General features: G+C 39.9%; 1 protein-coding gene across 3 annotated transcripts in view; it reads left to right on the top strand.

The window, feature by feature from the left end:
- The window catches only part of tns2a (tensin 2a), a 49,988-nt gene that overhangs the window by 11,629 nt on the left and 19,921 nt on the right, over positions 1 to 18,438 (top strand). For 2 of the 3 annotated variants that reach the window (XM_015033309.1, XM_015033307.1), the window contains exons 3-13: positions 8,584 to 8,622; positions 9,048 to 9,086; positions 10,046 to 10,095; positions 10,348 to 10,531; positions 10,854 to 10,904; positions 11,006 to 11,128; positions 13,433 to 13,497; positions 15,297 to 15,380; positions 16,540 to 16,652; positions 17,615 to 17,675; positions 17,812 to 17,887. In XM_015033309.1, coding sequence (XP_014888795.1) covers positions 9,084 to 9,086; positions 10,046 to 10,095; positions 10,348 to 10,531; positions 10,854 to 10,904; positions 11,006 to 11,128; positions 13,433 to 13,497; positions 15,297 to 15,380; positions 16,540 to 16,652; positions 17,615 to 17,675; positions 17,812 to 17,887 — 810 coding nt within the window. In that variant the 5' untranslated portion in view covers positions 8,584 to 8,622; positions 9,048 to 9,083. Of the gene's footprint in view, positions 1 to 8,583; positions 8,623 to 9,044; positions 9,087 to 10,045; positions 10,096 to 10,347; positions 10,532 to 10,853; positions 10,905 to 11,005; positions 11,129 to 13,432; positions 13,498 to 15,296; positions 15,381 to 16,539; positions 16,653 to 17,614; positions 17,676 to 17,811; positions 17,888 to 18,438 lie in introns of all 3 variants that reach the window. The other variant, XM_015033308.1, reaches the window with a different exon arrangement.

The following is an 18,438-nucleotide window of genomic DNA, read 5'->3' as shown; positions in this document are numbered from 1 at the left end:
GTCTCTTGTAGTTTTTTTTTATTGTGAAACTTATTTGACAAGAGCCATAGAACTACAGTTAATTTTGAAGGATTTCTATCAACTAGTCCAAAATTGCTCTCCTTATGTCCCTGAATGGAATCTTACATGCTGTCATATGTTAGTAAAGCAGCTATTTCTCACCTGTTTGAATGACTTTATTCAAACAGGTGGATGTGAAATTCTCCCAGAAGGACAATCTACAGATGGGAGCCTTGACTTTTCACTTTATAACTGTAATTATGCATTTTTGAAACATTTAAAACATTAAATGGCTTTAATCATCTCAGACAACTGTTTGAACAGGTGTACAACACAAAGAACCAACATAAAGTTCAAAGTGCTGACAAGCTGGAGCAATATTCCCTTCAGGGAAGTAATGGAGCCTGTGTTGTTGTGGGGAAAACCGTGAAGGACTTTCATACGCTAACAAGAATGCCTGTCTGAAAGCAGCTAGGGTTACTTGGAATTATCCTCTTCAATTTGTAGCCATAGGAGAGGATGATCTCTGGTTTTTACTAACATCTCTCGGCTGTTTTCTGTTTATCTGTGGAAGCTGAAATGTTTCAGTTTTGTTTTACTTTCATGGCCCCGAAAGTTAAGTCTCGGATCACAGCAATGATGAAGCACGAAAGGTCAGAGCCAGCGTCAACTTTCACTGATTCCTCGCAGCTTTTTTTAATTCCCTCTGATTGGCTCTCATGTGGGGAATTTTAGACTCAAGTTTAAATATTAAAAGAAAATCCCCACTAACTGCAGAAACGTGACACATGGTTTGAGGATCTGGATCTGGTTGCGACTGTTTTCTCATGGATTCAGATTCTAAGTTTTGCTCTTCCTCCTCTTGTGTGACAAGCTGGTGTTGTAGGAAGTTGGTTTGGCTTCCAGAGATAGCTAGCTTTGTCTAAGGTTTGCTCCCCTGTGGTGTCAGACCAACAGTCTTTTATTACACCACTGGTTTGGCTTTGTGTGGCGTTTTCCTGTCCAACATGATTCGACAGACTCCTCCTTGCTGTTTTTGTTTGAAGAACAAGAACACTATGGTAAAAGTGGGTGACTTGGTGCTGAGAGTAGAGTTGCGTGTGTAAAAAGTCAACTTCTATTGGCTCTTTAAAACCTTACAGTTTTTAAAGGAATTTAGTTGGCAAGCAACAGTCAGCTGATTCAAATCAATGCATTCCATAAGATTTAATATGGTTCTTGCACTTTACAGTGCAAGAAGAATTCCCCAAGCGAAACGTTCAGCAGGAGGTTTGAAAAAATGTACAAATACTGACGTTTTCACTACTCCCCAAATCATTTAGGTCTCCAACAAACCTCTAAATGCAAACCATTGCAAATGTATACTTTATCAGGGTCAGCTGGACTATAGTCTTACACTTTTTACTCATTCAAGTTAATTGGAGTTTCCAGGAATTTCTAATTAGCATTCCATGACTTCCTTTTTTCTTTGGCTATACTATACTGTAGAGCAGTGGTCCCCAGCCTTTTTATTACCACGGACCGGTCAAGACTTGGAAAATTGTGCTGCGGCCCGGGGGAGGGGGTGTCAGAGGGAGTGAATCGTCAGATAAGGCTTCTGCATGTTGGTGTTCCCGCTAAATCCTTTAGCCACTTTTTCAGCAGGCTAGAATTGGATCTATATTTATCTTGAAACCACACACAGCAAGTAGAATAGTGAGGAACTAATGAAAACAATCTCCAAAGTGCGCTCTTGAAGAACTGCCACAGAAAGTGAAATCTTGGGATCAACCGGTCTCTATAACAACCATTAGATATTTTCTCGCCTGCTATTACGGGTGTAAACATGGGTAGTTAGCTAGACACTAATGGGACCTTAACTTGACCTGTGGTCATTGGTCAGATGAGATTAGATTGCTTTTTGGCAACAAACACTCCAGGTGGGTTGGTACAGTGAAGTGGGGTGGAGGATTTGTGATGCTGTGGGAACCTTGTTAGAATGTGTGTCATCACAAGACTTAGACTCTGCAAGTAAAAAGATCATCAATCACCGGCCCTAATGGTTGGCGTATTTTAGCTGCATATACATCAGAGATGAAAATGTGACTTCTTGCCTGGAGGTTTTTTTTGTGTGTGTGTGTGTGTGTGTGTGTGTGTGTGTGTGTGTCAATGTGGAACAAATCTTCCACATGTGGAACTTCATCTGGTGTTTTTTTCAAAACAAGTGTCCTTGTTCTTTTATTTTCTCTACTTGTTGTTTGACTCTGTCTTTGTCCATTGTGCGTTTTGTACAGTCTTTCAAAACTTTACTGTCATTGCGCACAAAAAAATGTTTTCATCAAATGTAAAACATCTGAGTGGGGTCTTGGCAGATTCTGCCGTGTAATCTTTAGCACACGTTGTTGGCAGTCTAGTGACAGTATGACAGAACTAAAGTTCTTAATTTGTTTATAGGTATGTGTCAACAAAAATACCTACATTGTAAAATATCAGCACTAATCTTAGAGAACCAACTATTCTTGAACAGATGAGGGAATGCAAAGGAAAAGATTACAAGTTTTTAACTGGCACAAAGTTGAAAGCTTCACTGGATTGGCTTGTTAGTTAAGATGCACATAAGAGAACAGACACTTCTGTTTGTACTAGGACTAATTTGGTGATACTGGATACATTGGAGAGAGGATGGTGGAGATGGAGCTGCCAGGCATGAGGAAGAAAGGAACACAAGAGAAGAGTCATGGAGCAATGGAGAACCTTGAGCTTCTGGTTCTGATGGACTAAAATAAACCCAGAAACTTCATTTCATCTTGCAGAAATCCATTGCTGGCCCTAAACATAATGATAAAGATTCAGATAAGCTGATAATTTTGCTATATAATTACATTCTGGCACTTTGTTTTTTAAAATCTGCAGCCTTTTGGATTTAGGTAAAGCAGTCAAAAGATAGCCACATACAAGTTATTTTTATTTTTCAGTCCAAATGAAAAATAAAATTCACATCCCAAGTTAATATTATGTAGTTCTGGTGTTTCACACAGTTGACGCAAAACAGCAGCTCCGTCAGAAAGCTGACTACAGCTGCACTGTTTCTCTCTTCTTTATTGTTGTCCGTATTTCAGAGAGAGAAGCTGCTAGCAGAGATGCTCATTCACGATCATTATGCTGCAAAAACTACCACGTGTTCCTGCTGCTCCTGATTAAACTCACAATTAAACTCCTCCCTCCTGAAGAGTTCTCTGATAGCAGACAGCACGTCCACGGTCCACAGATAAACTTTATACACAGCTAAACTTTATATGCTGTTTGCAGTTTTCACTGATGTAAATCAGCTGTCAATCAAATGGTTTCCATGCTGTACCCTGACCAGTCCTGCTGGTACAACCCCTGAAGTTGGTATGAAGGTCTGAGAACAGCCAGGCTGAGCCGGCTGGATTTGCTAATGGAAAATGAATCTGGCCGAGGCGGACCGAGACCGTACTGGTTAGAGGTGGTCTAGTGGAAACGTGCCTTCAGCTGCCTACACAAAGGCAGAACCTAGAAGAGATCCTTAAGGTCTGTCAACAAACATCTAGAGTTCTGTGGACAGATTTATTCTCAGTTCCTTCTCCCAAGGGCTATTATGAACCATAGCATCTTAAAAAGATCAACTACAAGTTCTTTTAGAACCAAAAACATCACACAGTAAGAAGGTACAACGTTACAAAACCTACTTCTTCCCAGAGTTCATCCAGGAGCCAAATCTCAAGATCAACGGTTGAGATGAGACTGGACCCCAGATGAGGCTTAACCACAAATTGAAGGAAAAACCACCAACAATTTCTCAGCCTGAAACTCCTGTGGGACTGCTGGGAAAAGCTCCAGCTGACAACTTCATCAAACTGTTTGAGAGAATGTTGGGCATTCAGCTGAACTTGAACTAGAATGCGAACATTTGCAGAATCTAAGATAGAAAATTGTTTGTTATTAAAACTTTGGGCTTTGTTTAAATGTTCTGTGTCTTTCTAGTGTACATGTACCCCATATTTTCTTGGTATTCCCTCACGAACGAACTCTAACAGGGTCTCACAAACGTTTCCCCAACATTTCTCACAGCAACAACATACCAAGGCAGCTACCTCATGCTGTAGTGTCCCTTTCAGAGCCCACAGCTCCTAAGCCCTGCTTTAAAGGGAGAGTGAGCTGTGTATTATCCATTTGCTATGCTTCTTTCAGCTTTGATGGATCAAAGAGCATGTTGGGGAACCAGAAGAGCTAGGGCGACTGTGGCAAAACAAAATGATGAGAGAGTAAGATGACAGAGGGCTGATAATGGGAGAAGGAGGGGAGCATGGATGGAGCTGAATGGAGAGGACAGGACAGGGGAGGACAAGGAAGGACAGGGGAAGACAAGGGAGGACAGGGGAGGACAGGGGAGGACAGGGAAGGACAGGGGAGGACAGGGGAGGACAAGAGAGGACAGGGGGGGACAGGGGAGGACAAGGGAAGGACAGGGGAGGAGAGGGGAGGACAGGGGAGGAGAGGGGAGGAGAGGGTGAAGGTCTCCATAGATTTATCCACCTGGACTAACCTGATTGAAGGAAGGTAGGATGAATATTTGAGTGTGCAAATATTGAAGTAAATGAATAAATGTACTTTGGATCACATTACTTGAAATTGGATTGAAGTATCTGATAAAGTAAATCCAGAGCAGGTTGGAGTTAGTCTTGACTCTAGTCTGTTAATGAAAACCTAAAGAGAATGTTGGAAGAAGGCGGGTCCAAATTTGGAGAGTTGACAAACGGGAAGCATTTTGTTTGAAGCAGATTAGAAGAGAAATGAAGTGAGGAAAGGGGAAGGAAATATTGGAATCTGGAGATGAAAAGCAGCGGAAGAAAGTCTAAGATAGGAGAATTTTTCACTTATTGACCCAAAAAAAAAAAGAAAATAGAGGTTATGAAGAAGGAAATTACAAGAGGTATTCAGGGTTCTCTGGTCTGGAAAAGTCCGTCCGTCCGTCCATCAGTTCGTCCATTTGTTCGTCCATCTGTCTTGCTATCATTTTTTTTTTAACTTCCCATCCATCCAATCTCTGATTTACAATTCAGTTCAAAAATACTTCATTTATGCCAAATGGAAATTAAATTGAGCTACTCCAACATGCTGCCACCATAAGAGCTGCAATTCTAGCAAGTTCCATATTTAAATCCCAACCGTTGTAGAAATATTTGCCAAAATTGCACTTAAAGTCTGTAAATGCAATTTTTCTTCGGCAAGAAAAATGTGCAGAATTCTTGGGTATTTGGGGAAGAAAACATTGGTGAAACCTGAAAAAAAGAAGATAAGGCAACAGAAACCCAAAACACCCAGAAACATTAAAGAACACACATGCCAGCTGGGATGTAGACAGAAATGGTAAATGTTGTGATCAGGTTAAGAAACAGGAAAAGAGGAATGATATTTATGGATGGAGACAGAGGTGAGGATAAAAGAGCAGCGTTAAAGAGAGGTGGGTGGGTGGAGGTTCAGTGAACAGGAAGTTTGTGCGTAAGTGTTGGCCGGTGGGGATGGAATCTGCTGCGGTGGAGGGTGTTTTTTTTGGCTCTCTGTAGCCACCCTTACAAGGCCCCTTGACTGGGCACTGAGAGAGAAGGATGAAGAGGAAGAAATGGAGGAGAGAAATAAAGGAAACCTGGTAAAGAGAAAATGAGACCAAAATGTTCACAAGCTCAGCGGTGTCGATAAAAACTCATTATCGCCAATGAAACTAGTCCGATCGGTTACATGAGTTACAATAATTGGAGCTCTGACATAATGTAGACTATGAAAAGAAACTTGTCTACGTCAGACGTTCAGTGAAAAGTGAGGTGCTGGACTATCTTACAGTCAAATTTGTTTTCTGAAGACAGAATAATCGTTACGTAAAAAGCTACAATGTGAAGGAGGCGTGTAACTACACCTCCACACCAAATATCTATGGGTTATAATGAGACCAGATGATTTTTGTGACTTTTTTGTGAAAATTAATTAGGTGGCATTAATTTTTCATATACCTTAAATTGTATTTTAAAGTTTGAAAGCATTCAAAGGATGCAGAACACATTCAGATTACACATGAAAAGATACTGAGGACAAACGATTGACAGATTTTAACTTCAGCCCCATGTGGTTGCTGAAAAGGAGCATCTATTCTCATAGTCACTCATACAGAAACGTAGTCAAATTAATCATTTGATAGACAAACATTCTTGCTTCAACTTTCATCGAACATGACACGTCTCTGAATTTAGCTCTTTATCAGTTCCTCAGCTTTCCTGTTGATGTCAGATATTTCGTAGGAGCACCAGTGAGCAACTGAGCCCCACGTTGAAAGAAAGGAGAACAGAGAGGCTAACTCAGATTGCCTGCGTGGCGACACACCCCCAGGATCAGGGCCGCAGGAACTTCCCCTCTGTGCACAATGAAATCTAGACAAACCCTTGCCCTTTTCCTGTATCCAAATAAACAGTCCAAAACGGGCCCTTTGGCTGAAACTTGCACACACGTGTGTTTGCATGCGCATGCACAAGTGAGACTGAGTGTGCATGAGTTACATAAGTGTGATTGTGGATGTCAGCCCCTCTATATTAGAGCTAGCTGTCTAGCTCTGGTTTCCTTTGGTTACGGTTCACTGACCTGTCGGGCCGTAGAGAACATGGGAATCAGACACGTTGCTCTGATCGTGGGTCTCCTCTCCAGCTGTGTTTCCCTGTATTTGCCTCCATGTTTGCACATACTTCACATTTAGCAAACAGGCTCTTCAGCATAATTTATACTTGTATGTAACACTCTTGCTCTTTTTCAGTTGTGCTCAGCGTTCTTTCAATTTTCAAAGTGGTTGAGAAATGTAGATGTGACACTTTAAGTGTCTTAATTATTTGACGGTCAAAAAATCCTGCGCTGTAACACTGGGTGAGTGATTTAAACTGATTAAGCTAAATATATTCAATAAAGTTAAGAAACCACTTGTTCTTTATTACTACTACTTTATTTATAAAGCACTTTAAAAACAATCTCTATAGTACTTAGCTACCACAAAGTAGTACATTCAAAATGTCTGATTTAATTTAAAATGTTTGATTTGTAAAAAGTTGTTCCTGTAGTGATGTGTAAATATGATTTTTAACTCTGTATCTAAACTCTTCAGATCTGTCCAGTTAATTACAGTCGGATTCAATAAATTTGAATATTCGTCCTGATGAATTTAATTTGTTGGATTAAAAATACCTTTTGAAAATAACCTTTAAGCAGGTATTAAACATGCATTTCGTTAAGCACATAATTCCACTTTTAATATTTTTTATTGGTCTGATGTAATGTTCTAATTTTAAGTCAGTTAGCTGTTAGCAGAAAATCATCATGATTAAGAGAAATAAGGTGTTAAAACATCAGTCTTGTCTAATCTGTCATGTAATTCACTTGGTGATGGAGTTACTGAAACACATTATCTTTTCAACAATATTCTAATTTATTGAATGCTCCACATGTTTGTGTTTCCATTTCTGCTTCAGATGATCACTAAACTATTTTAGTGCGATACAAAAATTCTGAACTAGATTATGTCATAAAGTGGCGGTTTTGTGATGATGAGAACGAACGCAGGGACCCAGCTTGAGATGATGATGAAAAGTTTAATAAGAAAGTGCTCAAAACAGTCCGGTTCAGGCAGCACGGCAGAAGACTTAGCAACAGCTAAATACCGGAAGCAACTGAAAAATACAAGACTGGAAACGAGAGCAGGGTCGACACAGGACTTATCAGTTCTACTGTGAGCGACACGCAACGCACACAAACACACACGACATAAGACAACATTAGACAAGGAGCCGACAAGAGACAAAGACAACAGGTGGGACTAAATACACTGGGAGGGTAATCAGAGGAGCGAGACACACCTGGGATCAACGGGGAAGAGACTCACAGGGAATAGGACCACACAGAAAAAACTCAAAATAAACACACAGAAACACGGATCATGACAGATTAGAATTATTCAGTTATTTTTACAGTTGCATTATATTGGATGAGTTTCCAAATTTTGACATTTATTGTGTAAAATAATCCTAATCCTTACACTTCATTTTTCTGAAATAATCTAATAAACCAAAATATAAAGGTGACAAATAGTGAAGAATTAAGATTGCCTGTTAGCACAAGCTAGCTCATTAGCACAGGTTAGCTTGTTGTAAAACAGCTTTTGTTTTGAAATGTTGCTACCATTCATTTCAATTTAGAGAAATGAAATAAAACATACACAATTTGTCTCGTCCTTTGGAATTTTGTAACATTCTTCCAAAACATCAGGCTAACTTTAAAGTTTTTCTTCCCTCCATTTCAAATGTAGTAATTTAGCCTGACTGAAGTTACCCTAAATATGGTGCCCTTATTTAACCTCAAGAATAAAAACCTAGCTACATTTATAAAAATTTCACACCATTTTTAAAAATATTTTCTGTTTATTCTGAAGGGAAACACTTGTCTTAAAATATGTCTAAGCTTTCAACCATATGTTTTCTAGTGTTGAGCGCCAAAGATCTTTTCTTTTTTGTCAGGTTATTTTTTTCATGTGTTTGTTTTTGTGTGTTCCAGGTGACGTCTGCATGCATCCCACCTCCGTCCAATGATCTGGTGAGTCCCCTTTGCGCATACTTTCTTTTCCTCAAAAGCATTATATGTACAGGAGAGGTTTTCCCACTCCGTCTATCCACAGTTGGGAAGTGTGGCTCTTCAAAACCACTGCATGGTTTTGTTTAGAGGTGAATTCCTTCTGGGAAGCCAAGCCCTCAGCTCGGTTTGAGCTCGGTTCACTTCTGGAGAGCAGTAAAAGTTCCAGCTTGGGAGGTGGGGGAAGCAGTTGATGTTGCTGTAGGAAGTAGTTGTGTTTATCCATTAGGGAGTCTATTTGTTTAATTAACTCTGCTTTCCTTCCTCTGTTTTGCCTCTTCCTCTAACCCCTTTCCTCCCCTCTGTTGCCTCTCTTTACCCTGTTTCCTAACTCTTACTCCCATTTTCTCATTTTATCCAATCACCTCATCTTCCGTTCCTCCTAGCAGCGTAGAGGAACAGCTCCTTCTCGACACAACCAACACATGGTGAGCACATTTTCACATTTATTATTTCACCCCTTAGTCATTTTCACTATTCCCACTGTCCAGATGTGAACTAAATAATCTAGATGTGAACTAAATATTCACAACTGGATTAGGGGTGGACCGATGCACTTTTCTCACTTCCAATTCTGACATCAATACCTGAGGTTTAGTTTCAACCAATACCGATCAGAAAAATAGTGCTGAATTTACTTAATGTGTTTTTTTTTTTTAAATACAGACGTAAATGTGCTAAATTGCTAATTTATTTGATACCTCTGCACCAGTACAGAACTCTTAATGCATCAACAGCTTCACAAGGTTGGCCAAACATTTAAAAACAACACAACTTTCAGTCAGTGCAATTAGGAGTTGAACAGCCAATGTAAAATAAATAATAAACTGACAGGTTGACTACCTTCATCAAACGTCAGATAAATATATAAATGTTCTTTCAAATGGTGCAGAAAGTGCCATTAGGAATTTTAAATATAATTTTGAATAATTACTGAATTAGTTACAAAAAAGCTTAAAGGCAACAAATTTTAAACGTCATGAATGCACACTTTGCTGCAGATTACCGATTTTAACGCAGGGGTAACAAATTGCTAAAATCTGCTGAACCTGGTAAACATGTTTCTTCCAGCATGTAATTAGTGCTTTGTGAATTCCATGTTAAGAAGCAGCAGATAGCAACTGCAAAAGACGAGTAAAATATTCAGCTAAATACAGTTTTCTTGGATCCCGTTTAAACAACTTCCATTACTATTACTACTCTACTAGCAGCCTGAGTTGTAGTTTCTGACCGAAAAGTTTTTTTCCCCTTTGTGACATTTGAGCTTAGGCCTAAGTTTTCATTAAAATTTTGTAACCATTATATCCAAAAAGCCTAAATTAGCACTGTAATCACTGATGTTGGGAACAACTGATGGAAAGGCCATGTGTGTTTGTTTTCTTCACAGGGATCAACCAAGTCTCTAACCTACACCAAACAGAGGAACACCCTGCCGAGGTAAAATCAGTCTCATTGATTTCCTTCAATGTACTAGAGGACATCAAAACTTTGATGACTTGTGTTCATTTTGATAGAGTATGAAGCTCCTATGTGTGAATTATTAAAATTCATGTCTGACCACCATGCGAACTGAGGATCTTGTACAAGCTTATTTGACCAAGTGAGCTCATGCAAAGAGAATTAATGCAAATAAAGAGCCTTGAAATAATCATGCGGGTCTGGTCTTCTGTTTTTCCTCTGTTTCACCAGGAGCTTCAGTGTGGACCGTGTGATGGAGCGCGTGATGGAGCGCCACTACGACTTCGACCTGACGTACATCACCGAGAGGATCATTTCTGTCTTCTTCCCTCCAAAGCTGGAAGAGCAAAGATACCGGCTCAATCTGAAGGAAGTGGCCGCCATGCTCAAATCCAAACATCAGGACAAGTTTCTGGTGAGGAACACCAGCGAGTTGTTCAGACCCTTCATCTAACAAATGTGGGGTCTGAACAGATGTTCAAGTTTATGCAGCTTATTGTACAATAGAGTTTGACATGTACGCTGCAGCTACAGCAGATAAAAAAAATATATAGATCACGACCACACATAGCAGCCCACATGAGGCAGGCCCTCAGCAGGCCCTCAGCGGGCCCTCAGCGGGCCCTCAGCGGGCCCTCAGCGGGCCCTCAGCGGGCCCTCAGCGGGCCCTCCTGGATCATCCAGATGATCCAGGATGGTCCACTGTTTTTTCCATCACACCCTCTCTTCTGTTCCAGCTCCTGAACCTCTCTGAAAGACGCCATGACATCACCCGACTAAACCCAAAGGTAGATCTCTTCTTCGTGTACTTCTCCAATAGTCCAACAATTGTTCGCTTAATCTTCTCAATTCGCACTTTGTCGTTTGTCATGTTTCCACCGTGCTACAGGTCCACGACTTTGGCTGGCCTGACCTCCATGCCCCGCCGCTGGATAAGATCTGTGCCATATGTAAGGCCATGGAGAACTGGCTGACCTCTGACCCCCAGCACGTGGTGGTCCTTCACTGCAAGGTCAGAGTTCAGGGAGGGCTTCTCTCAGACATGCCAATGTTTCCCAGGCTCTTAACACAGATGCAGAAGGCTGATTTAAAGAGTATGCTTCATACTGATTTGCTTTCACAGGAACTGATAAATCAACTGCATGTTGAAAGGCCGACTGAAGGTTACCGGAACGATGCATTTGTATATGCAACACATAGGAAGTGGCTTGAACTGAACAGAGAAAACACTGAAATAAAAAAGTGAAAATTCCTATGTCTGTCTATGGAGGTAGTTTAAAATCAGGATCATTTTTCTTTCATTTCCTTTAACTCTTAAGTCTGCAGTAGGGAACTTTTTACCCATTTGTTAAGACTGTCACCATCTTCTGACAGCATTCTGACACATTATCCCAGCTTTAAAAGGTTTGTTTGGATTTATTGAAGTGAGGTTCTGTGACGTTATTATCAATAAAGATGTCATATCTCTACTGCAGAAGCTAATATCTGCAGGCTACAATAGCCTGTCAAGTAGCATTGAAGCAACTGTGTTTCAGGTTCTGAAGCTGATTTTCTTTTGGATATTTAAAAATATATATATCCAAAAGAATATTTTTCTATATGCCCCATAGAAAAATTATTGAATTGGCAAAATTTTCCCAAATAATTTGGAGTTACATTCCACAGTAGCAATCTGTGAACAAGAGGTTGAAAGTTAGAGATACAGATATGTTTGTGGGTAGCGGCTGTTGCTTTGTTTGGCGCAGCGTTCCTATATAGATTGATGAGCCTGATTAGCTGGTTGGACAATTGTTCAACCAGCTGGAGATATCAGGAACATTATGTCTGATTCAAAATCCAAATCTTTAATGAATTCTTGGTGGAGCTGCAGCGAACTGATGAGTTGCAGCTGATTAACATCTGATTGGTACACCTGCCAAGCTCAATCAACACGACCCAACAACAGGAGAAACTTCATCTGATTTTGTCAGATTGGAACAAAATAACTGCTTTGCAGCTGTACATATGCAAGCTTTGTACCATGTATATCTTGCAGATGAAGATATATGGTCGTTTTTGAAAAAGAATCAGGGAAGCTTGGATGAGTCTGGGCCAGGCTTTAGAAAGGGCTTATTGAGGTAATTGCCCAGAGTTCCAATTTTTATATACAAACAATCCTCAGTTATTTGAAAATGATGACGTTACAGTCATTTTTTGGGAACAACATGGATCTACTGGTCAGGGGATGTAGTAAACCTACCAAGCACCAATTCATGTATAGGATTACCCACTGATGTATTGTAACTTGCATTATTAGAAGGTTTTTTGCTGTCGTGGATAGGGCACCAAACCAGTTCCAGCCCAGGGGCCCACATTCTTATCATTCTGGCCCTGGAATAAGTGATTGTCCATATTACGAAGTTGGAAAGATTTTTGGAAGGTTTTCAGATTATGTATTCTGAAAAATTACCTAGATAACAGTTAAATTCTTGATCAAACCCTTGAAAAAGTTTCTGATTTCAGACCTGTGATATGGCTATGGGCCTTTACTTTCGTTCTCACAAAGCATTAATATGGCTTAATCTCTCTGGTTGCTAATCCTGGTGTAAAAATGTTACATATGAAGTCAGTTTGGATTAAACTAACTGGACATTGAACGTATCGTCGACAAAAATCCTTGTCCTCAAAACAACCTGTTCATTCTGGTGCTGACGACTGGGCTCCCTCAAGTTTTGTTATTTATTTATTTTTACTACTTGTTGATTTTGGTCTGAAGAATTGAAATAGTAAAAACCAGAGAACTCCTGAGCCTTCCCGATTTTCCAGAACATTCCAGCTGCAGGAAATTATCTATCAGCTGCAGATCACGCCAGGGAAGAAGAAAACTGAGTTGCTGTCAGTAAAAAAAATAATAAAAGAAATAAGTTCTCCACCAAGAGAGAGGCACGCAGCAAAATGAACTTTAATTTGTGCTCATTGTGTTAAAGGGGCCCTTATGCTGGTATCTGGAGGGGGTCCCAATTGGAATTTGGAGCTGGAATGTCTTTGGAATGTGTCAGGAAGTGTGGAGCTCTTGCTGTGAAAAAGACGCCACAGGGAGCTTTTTAATTCCAGCTCAGCAGCCTTCGCACATTTCTCCATGTTGTCGTGTATCTGGTCTGCTCTCCATTTTCTTTGCATCCCTGAATCTAAGAATCAAGATCATACCTCAAATTTTCAGATCCTATAAGCCGTTTCAGTCACGAGGAAGCTAAACCGCTTCCTCGATCAGATCAGTCAGGTCAGATCAGTTCATGATGATTTTTTATGTATTTCTCTCTCTTTTCTCCCCCAACAGGGCAACAAAGGGAAAACGGGCGTGATTATTGCAGCCTACATGCACTACAGCAAGATCTCTGCAGGGTGAGTGTGAGCGGAGAGGAGGTGCAACGTCACTGCTGAATTTCTGAGTCATTAAAATATCTATGTTTTAAGTCAACAGAATGTCAAAATATATAGGATTGAACTGTGCATATCTAGTTACAGTGTACACAGTCCTGGGACAATGACAGATGACATGACATTCAACTAAAGCAATAAACCTTTTAAGAGGAAATAAAGACAAAAAGTTTGATACTCCAGTTGTATAAGTAATGCACACCCTTAAACTGATGTATTGCTGAAGCACACTGATTCAGTTTCAGCATTCAGTCTTCTTTCAAATTAATCTATCAGCATCCCACATCATGGTTTGGTAATATCTGACCATTCTATGTTGTAGAGTTGTCCAAATCTATCAGACTGTGAGAACATCTCAGTCAGGAAATCCACTTAGAGAATCTTATATCCATAAATGAGATTCAACATAATCAACAATGTATAATATGTGCGTATGCACAAAAATTATGCGGCGCCATGTTTTACGCACAAGCCAGCATGTATAAAAATGAACATTACATAAATGTTTGAGTAAATATAAGCAAACTTTTTACCTGCCGTGAAAATGTGAGCCAAAAGTAGGATTTATAAAGGACAGGTGCACAGGTATGCACATACTCACAGCTTTATACATTTGAATTTTTTTTGTGCGCCGCACTTTTCAAAATTTGTCTGTGTGCCAATTTTTTGTGTAAAAACAGTGCACTCTTTTATACATGAAACCCCAGAAGACTGAAGGAGAATCAAAAGGAATCATGAATAGTTTTCATCAAAGCATTAAAGTGTTCAAATTAATGCAGCCAGATTACTGATGATACATGCCAGATTATTCATATAAAAAGTTTGAAATGATTCAAAACTTTTTAAATGGGGGAATGTACATAATACATCTAAGGACTTCTTACAGTTATTAAGTTTTTGGGGCTTTTTTCCTGTTGACTTTCTTGTTATTTTGTTAAAGGGGACCTATAAAATGAAAACTAATTTTGAATGTTTTTTGTGCTTCTATTTGGGTCTCTGCTGATTCTGAAAATAGCCTAAGTGCATAAAAAGAAAATCATCCTGGCTGGTTTTTGGCAATTAGTTAATGTTTTTTTGGTGTCTGTTATATGTACCATTTCAAAGACCTTTTGGATGTAACGCCACAAATCAGCAGGTCCTTCACCTAGCAACCCCAGCGAAGCTGAGCCTATTACCTAGCAACCAAAGTCGAGCTCCAGAGGGTTTGTTCAGCTATTATCACAAATGTTGTTATCCATGCATTCTGCATTCCTGTTGGTTGTGCAGGAGGCTCTACTTCTACTTTTCAAAGATGTACGGTTGTATAAGTATGCCTCTGTTTGGAGACATTTTCACGTGCGATTGTAAAAACATCGAATTGAGGGCAGGGGGCGTGGCCAGCAGCTGATTATTTGGACTTAAATAAGTAGCTGCTGGCCCTCAAACAACTTATTCTGAAAGGAGCTCAAAAAAAGCAGAAACCAGAATGAAATTTAATTATCTAAGAATGATTTTGTGTAAAAAATAGAATGAACATGTTTTACTTAGCCCATAGACTTATCCTAACCTGTTTAAGGAAGAATAATAGGTCCCCTTTAATAAATTAAGTGTGTTGGATTCCTTTTAGGAACAGTGGAAACCAGTTTATCCTGTTCTCTATGCCAGCTGTATCCTTTCCATGTACTTTTTGGAGCTCCATGATGGAAACCGTTAACTCAAAGCACTTGTGTGTGTGTGTGTGTGTGTGTGTGTGTGTGTGTGTGCGTGTGTACATCTGTGTACAGAGCGGACCAGGCTCTCAGTACTCTGGCCATGAGGAAGTTCTGTGAAGATAAGGTGTCCTCTTCCCTGCAGCCGTCCCAAAACAGGTATTGGCCGCAGGATGATCTAAGAGGAAATAAGTAGGGAGGATGCAGTGGGGCGGGTGGATGTTGGTGTCCAGCAGCATACGTCAAATTAATGAATGCATCCGATTGGCGGAAAAAGGAAAAGGAAACCACTTCTGACCTTCAGTTTTTTGTTTGACTGTGGTATCTTTAGCTTGAAAAATATCAGAGAGGTTTTTGATTTGATTATTAATATTTTCAACTTACAGTTGGTTGTGTCATTTGACAGTAATGTCATCACTATGTCATCTGTTTGTTTCTCTTACCCTCCTTGGGTTAGAAATACTAACTGGGTACAGCTAACTAAAATGTTAGCTGTGCTAACCCTAACGCACTAATCATAAACATTAGTTCTGCTAACAAACACAGCATTTAGGGGGAGCTATTGCTAAAGCAGTAAAATGTGGACGTAAGGAGGGTTAGCTGAAGTGCTAATCAAAACTTTTGTAATTAGAGCTTTAGGGCAAGTGTGCTGACCACTGAAAGCTAAAAAAAATCTGTCAATCTATGCTAAAATCTTTCTTACTAGAGAAAGCTAAAATATTCTCCTTTCTCGTGTTGAGCAGAATCTATGGCCCAACATTACTTTATTGCTTACCTGGCCAAATTTCAGACAAGCTTCAGCTGTCAGACACCATATAGATGAGTTCAATGACCACAAACTCCCCATGATTGCAAAACAAGTCCATATATTCACAATCTTGGGTTGATACCACCAATGAATAATCTTTCCTACTGTAGAATTGACTTCAAATTGCTTACAAATAGCTTTTAGCTCTTCCCAGTTTGACAGGCATCAGTGATGGCTTCCCTAAAATCATTGTTGATGTCTTTCTGCCCTGGCATGGTTTTATCACACACACTTGCACACTCCAAACCACATGCTTTTAAATAGATTTTCACATAGGCTAAACCAAAGCAGCAGATCATACTTTTCCGTCTAAATGCATTGAAAGAAGTTTTTGTCGGTAGAAGCAGCTGTTTCCCCATGCCTGTAGCCCAAGAACTGAGAAAACATTTAAACTAAGCCCAGGAATTTTTTTTTTCCTGTACCAAACATTTAAATACTAGTAGTTACCTGGCAACAATACATGTTTTTTCCTACTTCTTCCTGATTCTTATGTCCACTTCTTTTTCCCAGGTATATCTATTACTTTGGAGGCCTTCTCTCTGGGACGATAAAGATGAACAGCAGCCCTCTCTTCCTCCACCAAGTTCTTATCCCATCACTTCCCAACTTCCAGGGTGAAGGAGGTACATTTCTTCATTAGTATGGAGCCAAACTATTAAAAATAGATTTTCTTTTTTTCTTGAAACCCTGTTCAACAATCATGAACTGGGAAAAAACCTGCTACGCTTAGTGCTGGGGGGTGCTAGGTGCTAGTCCACTACTGGGCTATTATCTCTTTGTATTAAAAATGTTTAAAGTTACCAAAATTTAGAGTTGCACAAGCAGGCATCATAATATAAGATGTGAGCCCAAGGGGCAGGTGCAGGAACCATGCAATTGGGCACTGCTTTGCTCCCAGTTCAATGTGTAAACTACAAATCCAGCTTAATCCTTATTTTTTGCTCACACTACTGGTCCCCTTTTTTAAAATAAACAAATGACACTTAGCCTGGTGGGGGGGTCCAAGTGTAGCCTGGTGGCCCGCCAGGCTTATAGTACATTTGGGGCCGCCCTCATGAAAATCCTATATCAGACAGAACATCAGCAAAAAGCCTCAAAGTCAGGAGAAACAAAAGCATGAAATGTATTGGAAGTTTTTTCGCTGCCAAAATAAAATGCTGCGTCATAATTTGAATATGTGATTCAGGACAAAAAGGGAGAGACTTTATGTTTTGATGATTGATGTCCTGAAGATCCTGATGTTTTTCTATGAAACTATGCTTCCAGGTTCAGTTGTTGTAAGGAAATTCTTAACGGAACCAAGAAGTACCTCCTGTCCCTGATCTGCTGTCCCTTCATATAGAGACACATCCTATAATTGGATGTGATGTTTGTCTTGGCCCTGACAGACTTTCCCAGTGGAATTGCTGCAGTGTTTTCAATGCAGATGCCATAGTCGGCTGAGTTCGCTCTCTACCCACACACATGTCTGTCTGTTTGTCTTTAATCTGATGATCAGGTCCAGAAGGAGTGGATGGAAGTCAGCGCATTCCTCTGTCCTGACGCTGATAATGCTCACAAAGTCTAAAATTATCTCTCTTCCTAGGTTACCACCCCTTCTTGAAGATCTATCAGTCCATGCAGTTGGTCTACACTTCAGGCATATAGTGAGTCTGCTTTCCTCTTGAAAGGCCAACTGATGGACCAGATAAGCATTGACATTTGACCAATTTGTTCTAAAGTTAAGCAGTAAAAGAAGCGTTGCGTACACCGTCTTGTTTCTGAAGCCATTGTTGTTCACAGTGACCTTCAAGGCACTGGTGGGAGGCGACTGTGTGTGTCCATCGAACCGGCCTTGTTGCTGAAAGGTGACATCATGGTGAGTCAAATGTGAAGGAAATCCCACACTAAAGGCCTGCACTGCAAAAACTACATCTTTTAATTTTGGTCTAGTTTCTAAAGCAAATATCTTAGTACACTTGAAACAAGACAAAACAAACTTACAAGTAACTTTTGCAAGATATATGAGCGTGTTTTAAGTCAATAATTTCTTAATATTGATGAAAAAATGTGGGATAAATCATACAGTTTGTCTGCAACATCTAATATAGAAAAAACTAAAAATATCAGAATGAGAAATATGCTTTACATGAGTCAAAACTTTGACCTTCAGATTAACATATTCACATCTCTTGAACTGTTTCGCATTTTGTCCTGTCACAGCCACAGACCTCAGAGGATTTTATTAGACTCAAATTATCAACACCCCAACACAATTTAGGGTTTAAACTGATCTTTTCATTATGCTTGCATGTTGCTTGCATTTGGAATATTTTGGACCAACTTGAGTATTTTGGGGTTGAAGAGTTATGGACCGGACACTTTGGAGGTCTGGTTAGGAAGCGCATTACAAACCTTTGGTTGAAATGG

Source organism: Poecilia latipinna, unplaced genomic scaffold, assembly GCF_001443285.1.
Source record: "Poecilia latipinna isolate Pla-1442-1.1 unplaced genomic scaffold, P_latipinna-1.0 Scaffold263, whole genome shotgun sequence".
In the NCBI taxonomy this organism is placed as follows: Eukaryota; Metazoa; Chordata; class Actinopteri; order Cyprinodontiformes; family Poeciliidae; genus Poecilia; species Poecilia latipinna.
Note: the sequence above shows the minus strand (reverse complement) of the source record. Positions and strands in the feature narration are given on the sequence as shown.